Raw genomic sequence first — 13,173 nt, 5'->3', positions numbered from 1 at the left:
CGACCCTCGGCCTTGGGGTCTCGACCCTCGCGTTCGAACGTGCCGACCATCGCGTTTTTTGGGTCCGACCTCGGCGTCCGTCGCTCCCACCCTCGCGTTCCAGTTCGGGCCGCTGGCGACAGGCTATCGCCAGCCCATCAATCTCGCCAGCCCATCAATCTCGCCTATAAAAGCACCCCATCGCCCTAGGGTTTCTGTGCTTTTTTCCCCCTCCGATTTCTCTCTCTGGCGGCGGAGAAAACCCCAAAAACGCAGCAGCGTTCATCCCCAAATCGCAGTAGCGATTTTTGATAATCTCCAGCTCTCAATCTCATATGAGGGGAGATTAAGAATAGAGTTTAAGAGAGAGAAAATTAAAGAGAGGGGGGGGGCTTTATATAGTGGGTTGTTTATTTATTCTCAAGAGAGAATTGAAAGGGTTTATTCCCTTTAAGTATTAACACTGTAGCTACAGTGTTCTTCTGAGAGATCTTATTTTTGATCTGCTCTTAAATTGTAATTTCTTGTTTGATTAATAAGAAATTAACTGTGTGGCTCCCGATGACGTAGGCTGTTGCCGAACCTCGTTAAAACTTGGTGTACTGTTCTCTATTCTGCGTTTCTGTTGCATTAGGGATTTCGGCGTTAAATTCCTAACATGTTATCCATTTGAATCTCTAGCGGTGCAGTTATTCAAAAATTTCTACAATTATAATCTTGCCTAAATGATGGTTGATATGCTTATTACAATGCAGATCCTATATGAGCATTGTACACGTAAATATGATTAATACAAATCCTCTTAGAATGAACAATAAATACGCTTATTATAAGCTTATGCGAGCGAAAAATTCTGATTCATGCTCATCTCCGTATTAGTCGGCATGTTGGCTGTTATCATAGAATAGTCTGGTTATAAACCATTGAATTTCTACAAACAAATAACAGTGCAATTATTCAAAAATTTCTCTTCGGCCATCCATTAACTCATTTAGCTTGCTAAAAATAATCCACATACAAAAGATTCTTATTAAAATTAAAATGTTTAAGCATATAGAATTTTATATTTTGACACTATGAATTATTGCACTGTCTGAATTCTTTACTTACTAAAACAAATAACAGTGCAATTGTACATGGGACAGATTGTTGCGCTCATCATGGGACTGAACACTTTGTGTTATTATTCACAGGAAAACATACTTTACTGTCTGAATTCTTTATGGGATTTGGATCATCTCCACTACAAAAAAGTAGTGGAGAGACCACTACTTTTAATCTCAAGCATTGATTATTTAGTAGGCGGTTATAATACAATCTAAATCTAACACTTATCATACCCCCGTGTATTGCACTCATTCCTAATTTGCACTAAAAGAAAAAATCATAACCATCAACTAGATAATCAATGGCTGTGATTATGTAGTGGTCTCTCCACTATTTTTTTTTGTAGTGGAGAGGATCCGAATCCTTCTTTATGGGTACCTCACTTTACTTACTAAAATTAATTTTTGACAGATAAATACTTGGCCCTAAGTCAAATTAAGTTTATACACTAAATAAATATAACCTCCACTAGGTCTGTATGGATTGTGTACCGTAACATAATTATGGAAAGTACATCTTTTTGAAAAGTTTGATACATTCTCTTCGTACCAAACTTTTTTCCCAAGGCGTTTCCATGCATTAACAGCTTTCTTGTTTTTTCCTCGTTCGTTATAAAACCCTACATGCATAAACTTTCTTTCACCAAGAATTGCAGTCATTTCTGATTCTTTTGAGTATCTGATCTCTTCATCTCGTAGTACTCTTCACACATATAATTGCTGTTGTAAGTCTAAGCCCACTGTTGTAAGTCTAAGCCCATTTATTTTTACTTTTCCTTGTTGCATTTGCTTTTTTTTTTTTTTTTTTTTTTTTTTTTTTGAATACACTGCATGGTTGTAGTTTACCTCATGCTCTACCGCTTTTAAGGCAGGTTATTTGTTCTGATTTGTTAGCTAGGTCTGGAATTTTTGTAGGATTTTAATTTAAGTGTTATTTATTAAGAACTACGATCTAAATTTAAATTTGAGTAATTGTCCACTAAGATAGTTTGTGCTCAAGTCTTTTTTGGGCTATGATGAATTTTTTGTAATGAGATTCAAATTGTGGTAAACTGAAAATATCAAACAAATAACTGCCCCTGTTCAATTTTTGTAGAAAACTTTTAACTAGGGTCAATGATGATAAAAATAACCATAGAAATTCTTTTTTTGTTTTGGAGTACATCAAAAAAATCATGTGTTCTTCCAATATTCATTTTTTCAAATCTACACTTATTCTTTATCTTCTCACTTTTATCTCTTTTTTTTAAATTTTTTAAAGAGATGGTTATAGTCCCACCTGATATATTATAGATGTTATATTGTAAAAATTGCAATACTCAATTCTTACTGTAATCTGAAATTTTTGGTATAGTAAAAAAAGAGTCTTAAGATGAATTTTAGAGCAATCCATATTAAAATCTCTTCAAATACGTATATTTAAAGAAGGGACCCCAAACTAATTAAAGAAATATAGAATAATATATAAAATTATAATTATAAATAATTATCATAACTTCGAATGTTTAAAATCAAACTTTTGTAAATAAATATTTTTAGTCAAATAACTTGGGTTTCAAGTCTTTCTAAATAATTATCATAACTTTGAATTTTAATATCAAACTTTTAAAAGTAAATATTTTTGGGCAAATAACTTGGGTTCCAAGTCGTTACTTTTTGGGCCCTTAGCGGGTTTAATAATGAAACCCGTTAACTTCGATCCTCACCTCTTTCTCTCTCCTCCGCTTTCAGTTCCTGGTGCTTTCTCTCGAAACCCCTCTGTATATATGTAAGTCTCTTTTAATTCCTCAATTTTTCCCCCCTTTCTTTTGTTTTTCTCTCATTAGCAATCACTACTTCTCTCTATTTTCTTTTCCAACTGTTTTTGGTTTTTTTAACTATGATTTAGTGTTTAGTATGTTTTCCTATTTTCTTCAATTCACTACTGCTAGAATTTGATCTGGGTTTTATCTTTTTTTAATTTCAAAGAAATCCATTTAAAGAAGTTGGAGAAAAGAGTGAAACCTGTGTTTTTCTAGCCAGTTTGATGCTAAAAGTTGCTTCTTTTAGCAGGATTTTGTATGAAAACCCACTTGTTTGGGGTGATTAAATTGCACAAACCCATTTGATGAGAACATTAATTAAGATCGGACTTCGTGAAACCGTAGTGATGCTAAAAGTTCCTTCTTTTAGAATTTTTTTGGGAGAAACCGATTTAAAGGAGCAATTCTTTATTATTGCATTCATTAGTTTATTTGATAAAAACCTTTAAAATAAAGTTAAAGTTGTTAATGTGATGCATTTTCTAGGACTTGTTGGTGGTATTCTTTGATCACTGGCCTTTCATTATGCAATTTTTATCTTTTTCTGCACTTGCTGAGATCAGGAGTGATAAATCTGCTAAGTATTGTTATGCTTATTGTGCATATAATATGCATTAAAAGATTTTTTTTATCTCAATCTTATGTAGAATTAACCTATTTGAATAACTCAATAAAAATTTCTTCTTTTAGCAAAAATTGAAGATATCCTGTTTAAAGGGGGACTTGTCTTATTATTGTATCATGAATTTATTTCAAAGAAATCCATGTGGTGAAAGCATAAATAAAACAATATCAAATGTTGCCCATTTCAGGGGTTCTTTGTCTGCTTTTGGATATAATTCTGCAATCATCTTCTCTTTGCCATTCCTTAATATTTCACCTATTAGTATAGTTTGTTCATGTTCATACTTTGACAAAGTAAGTTTATGACGTTTAAGTTCCTGGATCTATAATCACCCTTTTTTCTAGTACTTAATATGTTATCTGTTCTTGTGGATTGTAAGAATTACATTCCTTATGTTATTTGTTGCTATAATAGATTAATATGGCTGCTGTTTGGTATCATAAGAAACAGAAGATAAGCTCTGTTTCATCTTTCATAGCCTAGCTTTACAAACACTTGACGCTAATTTTTCCCATGAAAGAATCAATTCTTTTACATGAAGACTCATTTTAGACTTGCAAGCTTTAGCTTGAAGAAACCCACTTGAGAGAAGCTAAAACCAAAAACCATACAGATGGCTAAATGATCAAGCAGGACCTTTTGATTTGAAATCTACATGTACAAATGACTAACAAAGGTATCAGTTTGGTGTTTCTCAGCGTAAGCTTTGCTGAGAGCTATCATTGAGCAATACACTATCTATGAACAGCAATCCTTTTTTCTTATTTTCTTTTCTAATTATTAAGCTTCTCCAAACTGGTTTCGAAAATGTCAGGTCTCTGGGCAAAATTTATCTCGAGGGAAAGCAAGCATAGCGTGTGAACTTCTTTCTAGTGTTTTGTACACTCGAAAATTCTTTCTTTTTTGCTTCCTTTCCACTGTTTGATTTCCCTCTTGCTCATCTTTCCAATGGAGTCATTCAATCCATCCTCTAGCTACAAATGCAGCTGCACCCCCACTGTGCCCTCCCTTGTTGATAGTTGTTTTAACTATCTCAATAGTGGAGTGCCTCATCGCATCATGTTCTATAACCAAGGAACTTGGCTTGATTTCCCCAATTCAGTGGCAAAGGTTCTCATCGATGCATTCAAGAACGAGAAATCTAGTATCAAGTTTTCTATAGGTGATGAAGCTCTCCTCTTCGATTTTCTCTCTATGTTTGTGATCAATTTGAGGACAAGGAAAAAAAGATCAGTGGCTTGGATCGATGAGAACAATAAATGCTTCTTTCCTACTATTTTTGGGCATGATGATGATGGATCCAAAGAGTGGGATTTTGAGAACACAGGTAATATGCCTGTAAGAAATGAGGATGCAAGATTGGATCGTTCTCCTCCTGAAGTGATTAAGCATGTTATTCTGAGTCCAGAGAGACCTGTAAATATAGCAGATGCTTTGAGACTAAAGCTTGAAACACTTCAAATGGGCACTGAGGGCTATATTTCTATACAAAACCGGTTTCTCTCAGGAATGGGTCCATTAGCTCAGCCTGGCAACATCAAGTTTATTCATCGGTATGTGCCTAAGGATAGTAATGGACAAAAGAGGAAAGAAACATTTGAGAGAGCGATGAAGCTCATCGAAGAAGAGCGGGGGGATGCTAATGTGCAATATGCTTGGTTTGGAGCTAAGAAATTAGAGATGGTTCGAGCTCTGATTCATGGCTTTGGCAGTTTCGGGAGGACAACTGAAGGAGTTTTTGGAACTGGCTTGTATTTGATACCAGAAGGCCGCACTTTTTCAAGGTTCCTTCTTTATTATCTTTTTATTTTTAGATGAATTATAGAAAATCCTCTTGTGTTGGTTTTTAGTCAAATAATCATCGATCTTTTTGATATAATTGTCAAAATTTTAATAGAGTAATCATACAAAGGTTTATATAGGGATGGGGTTAATTGTCATGTTTTATTACTACATTTTTTGACATACAAATTAATTTCAAAAAAGTTCATGGGGCATTTCTATTTCTCCGAATTCGACTAAATGCTAGCTAACATTATGACAAGTTAACTATTACTTCTTTGATTTTCAATAAACTAAACGCTAATCTTTTATGGCTATGTGCAGTGTGAGTATATGTGATGTTGACGAAAAAGGGATGCAATACATGATGTTGTGCCGAGTCATCTTGGGCAAAATAGAACAAATTCATCCGAGATCTAAGCAATATTGCCCTAGTTGCGGGGACTATGATTCTGGTGTGGATAGCCTTTCAAAACCAAAGTGTTATATAGTATGGCCATCACACATCAATGCTTATATTAACCCAGAGTACTTTGTGAGCTTTAAGCTGAGCCCAAATGTTCAAGGTGATCACTGTGTTAAGCAAATTTTTATTTGCTATATGCAGTTACCGACTCATTTTACTTTCCTCTTTGTTTATAGAGTACTTATCTGGACTAAAAGATATTCACTTATTTTCCTTTCCTCTTTGTTTATAGAGTACTTATCTGGGCTAAAAGATATTCGATACCATTTGGAGACATCACCAGCTGCAGATTTTTCTACTCCTTGTCCTGTAAGACATCATTGGTTTTATATTGATTTTCTTATTTATTTTGCTGTAATTTCACTGCTGAAATTTGAAATGATTTTAATTTATTATACTGATAAATTTTTTTAATATTTCATTAACAGGTAATGTCGATGCCAGTAAAGCCCCCTACATCCCCATGGGTGCCATTTAAAGAGCTGCTTGAACAAATTCGGGAGCATGTTTCTCCTTTGGTAATGGAGTTATTAGTGCATCACCATCAAGAACATAAGGTATTTATTGGCTAAGTAGCTGATTTTATATTTTGCCAAGTGTAAGTAGCTGTAGGATTTATATTTCACTTTGAACTGGTCACAGAATGGGGTAATTGATAGAGACGAACTTGTCAAAAAGGTCAAAGTGCTGATTGGCGACCAGCTGCTTCTTTCAGTACTGAACAGATTTAAGCTGGAGGTAAGTTGGTTTCCCTTAAATTGCTGAGACTTGATGAAGATTGATTTCCTTTAATCCTGAGCTTTTGTTGCTGAGACGTAATAATACATTGGTCTCGATAAGGTGATATGGAATATTGATTTGGGCATACAATCCTTATATTGGAGCATGATTATCATGGTTTAACTAAGTGGCATATTTGTCACATTGACTTTAAGATGCTCCAATAGAATTTTATGAATGCATATTAGCTTTTAAGACATGTACAGATCTTTGAAAACATAATTTTGTTGGTTTTAGTAGTTTCTGATGGGAACCTGAAACCCAGTTGAAGCATAATTCTCAATTGTATTTTCTTTCTCATATTTTTTCCATGCTAAGTGGAAGCTTGAAATCTCAAAGATTTTCCTCCCCTCAATATGCATATGCATTTCATTGCTCTCTCTCTCTCTATCTATCTATATATATATATTAGAGAGAGAGAGAGGGAGAGAGAGTAAGACTCCTATCAACTTAAGTTGATGTCCACTAAACTTCCTAGCCACTCATTTATTAATATAAAAAACCTTTTCATATCATGCAAGGATCCTTAGGTGTAATTTTTGATTAAATTAAGTTTATTTCTTCCACCTGATAATTTTAGACAATCACAACATACTAAAACTGACAAATTTCCCTGTAACAGCAACCTATTTATTACTTTTCTTTTGATTTTTCTGGCAGCCATCTGTGTGGCATGAAGCTCACCCTGCAAAGAGAAGGAAACTGAACGAATCTGCAACTCCTCATAATTCTTTGAACAATGAAAACAACAGCTCTGCTCAGCCTACGCCAGGGTCTAATGGTATTAACAGATAAAAAATGTTGAACTAGGTAATCTTTTCTCTAAAAGTATAGTATCACAATACCATTCATTTTACTTTTTTAACTTAAATGAAAACGTTGAATTTTCCTAGGTTTTCTTCTACGGGGTTACACTGGAAAATTTCATCCTTCTATGTACAGTTGTGAGATTATGGATGCTGCTTAACATGCTTGGATGCAGTAGGCTTATAACTCGTCGACTTCTCATAGTCAATGTGAACCTTTTTTTTAAAGTATTAGAAGTATTGGAAGGTCGAACATGCGTTTATTGTGTTTTTTCTGTGGCGATTTTGTCTTGTTTTACTAAACTGATAGTGGCGAAAGCATGGAACCTTTTTATGTGGGCTGATGTACTCTTGGTGGATGAATATATCATATGAATGAAACCTTTTTCTAGTTTGTGCAACTACTGACCGTTTTCATTCTGAAATCTTCTATCATGGTTATGTATTATCGTTGCTCACCCTTGCAAAGTTCTCTAGATTTCAATAAATTGTCCGCCCCCGAAAGAGAGGAGAAGGGACGATGTGTATGAAACTTTGTAGTTGATTTGTTTCGAAACTTTTGAGCATCTACTGCTGAATTATCCACTGGATCATCTCTACCTGCAAACGTACCTGTTTATTAACTCATTTCAGGATGAGTTAGGATTGATATGTTCACAATTTGCGCTCTGTCGCTAACTCAGCGTGAAACCCTGGCATATAACTATTTGATCCCAGATGTGAGCCAAAGTGACCAATCTTGTTCCTAAATGATGGGCAAGTTGACACAATCCCTTGTAACAAGCAAAAGCTACGTAAATGAGACTAATTGATGAAAATAGTAGGTAGAACGCTGCAATGTGCAATTTGTAAACAGCAGTTACACTTGCAACTGCTATTTATTTTACTACAGCTGCAGTTCAAAAATGAGTATTTTACAAGTACAGCAAATTTTTACACTACTTACAAGAATATAAAAGATAGGGTTTTTGAGAAGTTGGTCCCCAGATATCATCAGTTTAGATACAAGTCTCCCACAAATCAACATATTTGGGTACAAGTCCCCCTAATCTCGTCTATTTGGATGTAAATCCCCTAAATCATCATATTTGAATACAAGCTCCTCAAAAGTATGAAGTTCTTTGAAACAAGTACCCATGATTAATTCCCGCGCACTTAACCCACTAAACTAACAAGTTATTTAGAAATTAACTCTAAATTAGAGGGATTTACGAAAGTTCGGCAAGATAGGGTTGGTTTCCAATGGGTTCAAAGGATACATGGACTTAAGTTTTGACTTTGCAAGAGGGGTAGTGTGAAAACAAGGACAAAAATGAAACAAGAAAATTAGCAATCCCAATAATTAAGTTGTGACAAGCGGATGATAATTTATCATGGGCACTTGTTTCAAAGAACTTAATAGTTTCGAGAACTTAATAATTTTAGGGGGCACTTGTCTCCAAATATGATAATTTGGGGTGTTGTTATCCAAATACATGAGATGAAGGGGGACCTATTACGGGGACTTAAATCGAAAAATGATGATTTAGGGAACTTGTATTCAAATTGATGATATCCGGGGGACGAATATCTCAAAAACCCTAAAAGATAGCAACTGCAACCACAAATCACAAATCACAAATGTTTTCTTACAAACTACAACTACAGTTTCAGTTGTAAACCCATGCCAACCAAATATCATAACAGCAAAAAAAAAATTGATCGTTGTCCGATGGTTGCTTCCAACAGATAATAGATCAAAGACAACAGATACCCATAAAATGAAAATTGGCATCTATTATAAACAGATACCCATAAAATGAGAATTTTCCTGTCAACACAAAGCAAGTAGTAAGTGCAAAATGGCCCTCGTACACATCCAATGGAGAATTGCAGTCGATATACTAGTGACTGGACTTTTCACGCTCTCATTCTGCAATTTTACATGCGTTCTTATTCATCAGGATATACAAAAGGAAAATGCTACACTGAACTGGATGTCCTTTTACAGGATACATATAACAACCGAAGTTCCACCAAACAGCAACATGTCTTTTCCATTTAATGTACATAAAAAGAACAAAGTGGAGGGGAGAGATGCATTTCTAAAGAGCCGAAGATACAATAAGCAGAAGCTTCGGCTAATTAGATTCGCCCACAGAAGATTTCAAGGATGCATCTTGATGGGATCGACGAGAAGAAGAATATGCTGATAGTGCAGAACTTGTTATGCTCAGCGATTGCTTGGTGAGGTCCATGCTTTTCTTGGCAGCAAACCAAACTACCCAAAAGAATCCCACCCACCCTGCAACAAAAGAGTCAAATTGGAATTATCATTCGACAATTCAATCCAAAGAACTGAAGTATGTATGCAACATGAAATGTATACCGCCTGAAACAAATAGCTCCTCTAAATTTTCTCTTGGACTGTAGTTGATTTGCGTTCACTATTTTTAAGTGATGGATCAATTCGACACTTGCGAATAGAAAACTTCCTTTACATAAAACATGGAAAGTTATGGAAAATCCTAAATTGATGATATGGCAACCCATGCTTTCAAGCAATGATCTCATCAAAAGAGACTATAATTTTCCTGCTACAGATTCCAGAAAAGTACCGCATTTTCTGATCTAACATTGACAAGAAGAAAAACTGTCGCGACTCACCAGTAGCTACTATTACAGCAATGGTCGCAGAGATAGTTGTGACAGAAATGGTAAATATCGCGACTGATAACGCTGCAATATAGATTGCTGTTAAGCATGCAAAGAAAAGTGCTAAAAATCCTCCAGCAGCTGCCAAGGACATCAAAGCAGAGATGATGATAGCATTGAGTGTTGCTATCAAAAAGAACACAGTAAAAACCAGCAATCCTGTCAAAGCCAAAAGCGCAATCGTCCCAACCTGTCATTAACATCAAAAGAAATCAGAAGCGAGCAATCTGTGCAATAAGAAATAAGTTCCCTACTGAGCAAGTATAATCAAATATCTTCCTCCATGAGCATAAGATGCAGTTTTACATGGAAAATCAAAGCTTGAAACAGAATTTCTTTCTTCTTCCTCAGAGACAACGTATTATCCCAAAGTTTATTGCCAGTAAGAATAAGTAATCTTAACAGACATTAGAATGCATGAAGGTGGTGAAGGGATGAGAGTTTGTATAGGGCCTTCTACTTCTATGCAAGGCAAATGGTCGAGCCACAACTTCATTAACCGTGAAGCACCCTCATATATTCACATTACCTCACATCTTCTTCAATCTAGCTCTCAAGATTTGAGAACAAGCTCATGTTGTTCTTTGCAAATGAACTAGCTTAAGACATAATTGAAATTGATAAGTTAAGAAGCACAATGTGAAACCTTCGGCGGTACTTGCAAGATTGTTGTCCAAGACTAACAACCTCAAACTTATCTTCAATAATCTCTGATCCAACTTATCTCCAAGATTGTACACAGAGACTGCAGTCTAGTTGAATCCATTAATTCCTACTTATCAAAATATAGCTAGTATGAACTTCAATTCAACATCTCACTACGATCAACGTTTCGTCACATCCTAGTCCCTATATCAATTATGAATATACTAAAATGAGTTGAACTATGCTACTATTAATAGCATAAAACAAGGATACCATCAATCCAAATAAAAAAATGTGGATTTTCATCTGAAAATTTATACCATTCGATGTGATGCGATGCACGTGACATGGACTACCTAGAAACAAAATTTTCTATCATTTTTTTATGTAGTCTAATCATGTATATCAAGGAGCGAAAAATTCAGCAACTTCACGAAATTTCTGAAAATACTATTTTGACAACATATGACGCATAAGTAAAACATGCTGAGATCCTTCGAATTTTATTTCTATGTACTTTATGTGCATTATTAGATCGAATCTAAATCGATATAATAAATATTTATTAAATTCCCAAGATAAGTTGAACAATTCATTCAAGATTCAAACTTTATTGATTCTAACTGATGCACCGCTCACCGAGATAACAAACAGAGCACGAAGTGGACTCCCCTCTCGAGTCCACCGAAGTAAATCATTGGCGGAGTTTCTAGAAGCTTCTCGAAGGTAAGGCGCCTGCTCTTCAAACGATCTCTTCACCCTCTTCAGCACCGGCGGCGGGGGGGAATCGCCGCCGTCGGAGGAGAAGACCCCGGCGACGAAGCCACGTAGGGCTCCGTACAGAGTCCTGCGATCCTTGCGCTCGATCTCGATCGGGCGGCTGACGTCGAGCGATGCGTCGATCTCCACCATCCCTTCTCTGCCTCTTCAGCGTGGTTGTTGAGTGAGAGTGAGGAGAGAAAGGGAGAGAGGAAAGTAGACCAGTTTAAGGACTGAGATTGAGACACGTGGCGTGATTTTTTGGGGGAGGGGATGACACGTTGTAGAGGGGAAGAATGGAGAAAGTTTCGTTGCTCTAACGGTGTCGATTGTAAAGAGGCCTTTTACTTGCGGGCCGGTTTGGAGCGGCTCGCTTGCTGCGGCCCAAATATAGGTTGAGAAGTTGATTACTATGCTTCGCTGGATGAAAAGCTGTAATTCTAATTTGACAATTGGGCCGTCTTCTTGCCACGGGCTCTCAACGTTGGGTAGAGATAACAATTGGGCCGTTGCTTTTGGTATTGTATATTTCGGGCCGTGGTACGGGCATATAAGGGGTGACCCAATCCTGGATCACAGCGCATTGAAGTTGAGATGCGGTAGAAATGTTATCAGAACCGTCTCTGTAAGACCGTACAGTGACATCGCATACCTCATAGAACTGTGAGTAAACGGCATAGATCATTCAAAAAAAATTTTTTTCTGTGTGGTGTTTTCAAAGAATATTTCCTCCTCGATGGGCTTGACATTTTACTAACCCAACCCAGCTGGCAACAAGTATATTTAGTATTGCTTTTAATTTCCTTTTATAAATTATAATGGCAAACGTGAACAAATCTAGAGATCTGTAGTCTAAGTTGGAGATTGATGAAATTCTTGCTTTTTGATTTTTTGAAATCTATGTTGCTTTGTCCGGTTTTTTAAATAAGGGACGGTGCTCAAATGGCTCAAATGGTGACTGATGCAGTGCTGGTGTTTGCAGAACGTGATGGAGATGGCAGCCTTATTTCATCTTAAAATCCTTTTGCCGGTTGCTGCTGCTTCTTTTGTTTTTTTGTTTGCTTGACCTTTTTTTTTTTTGGAGTTTTGAGAATTTCTTGTCTTTGTTGCGTGTTGATAGGGCTGCTGTTGGTTCTTTTGTTTACGGGTTTGAGACTTTGCTTTTTTCAGTTGTATGTTGATAAGAGTGACTCTGTTCAAGGGTGTTGCGCGCAGCGGAAATTTCGACAGCACTTCGGCAGCACAACAAGAGTTAGGTCGCAATAAGAATTCAAATTTCGACAGCACTTCGGCAGCACAACAAGAGTTAGGTCGCAATAAGAATTCTTGTTTCTCAAAGGGAACAAGAATCTGAAGCCTAATATCCCATCAAAGTGGGATATTTGCTCTTCCTCTCGCCAGCTCTAGGACTGCGCGTTGAGTGAATCTAAAAAGCTATTACAAATCACACAAAAGCAGTACAACCAATTTTTACGTGGTTCGGCAAATTGCCTACATCCACGGGGCAAGGAGGGGGAGATCTACTACTAGAGGAAGAGAATACAAATAGGGTTTACAATCACTCAATCTAAACCCTCACACAATCTCTCAAATCCCTCACACAAATATCTCTCTGAAAATAACTGCACAAAATCTTCACAAAAGGCGGCTGACTTTTCTCCTTGCACAGCAATTTTCTTCTCTGCCTTTGCACGCGATTTTCTCCTGTAGCCGCCAAACGAATTCGCGC

General features: G+C 36.4%; 2 protein-coding genes across 5 annotated transcripts; one reads left to right on the top strand and one right to left on the bottom strand.

The window, feature by feature from the left end:
- LOC109820151 (probable inactive poly [ADP-ribose] polymerase SRO2) lies at positions 2,769 to 7,747 on the top strand. Of its 4 annotated transcripts, none has more exons than XM_020386247.1 (8): positions 2,769 to 2,853; positions 4,327 to 5,296; positions 5,619 to 5,860; positions 5,993 to 6,069; positions 6,189 to 6,317; positions 6,403 to 6,498; positions 7,201 to 7,350; positions 7,434 to 7,747. In XM_020386247.1, the coding sequence occupies exons 2-7, from the start codon at positions 4,461 to 4,463 to the stop codon at positions 7,333 to 7,335; spliced, it is 1,515 nt and encodes a 504-aa protein (XP_020241836.1). In that variant the 5' UTR covers positions 2,769 to 2,853; positions 4,327 to 4,460; the 3' UTR covers positions 7,336 to 7,350; positions 7,434 to 7,747. The 4 variants fall into 4 exon arrangements, with proteins under 4 accessions (XP_020241836.1, XP_020241838.1, XP_020241837.1 ...); XM_020386248.1 differs by lacking the exon at positions 2,769 to 2,853 and adding an exon at positions 2,889 to 4,188; XM_020386249.1 differs by lacking the exon at positions 2,769 to 2,853 and having other exon boundaries at positions 2,888 to 5,296; positions 7,448 to 7,747.
- LOC109822150 lies at positions 9,146 to 11,715 on the bottom strand. Its single transcript, XM_020388311.1, has 3 exons — positions 11,325 to 11,715; positions 9,993 to 10,230; positions 9,146 to 9,630 (listed from the first exon to the last, which is right to left on the bottom strand). The coding sequence occupies exons 1-3, from the start codon at positions 11,595 to 11,597 to the stop codon at positions 9,467 to 9,469; spliced, it is 675 nt and encodes a 224-aa protein (XP_020243900.1). The 5' UTR covers positions 11,598 to 11,715; the 3' UTR covers positions 9,146 to 9,466.

This window comes from Asparagus officinalis, chromosome 8 (genome assembly GCF_001876935.1).
Source record: "Asparagus officinalis chromosome 8, Aspof.V1, whole genome shotgun sequence".
Taxonomy (NCBI): Eukaryota; Viridiplantae; Streptophyta; class Magnoliopsida; order Asparagales; family Asparagaceae; genus Asparagus; species Asparagus officinalis.
This window is presented reverse-complemented; position numbering and strand designations above follow the sequence as displayed.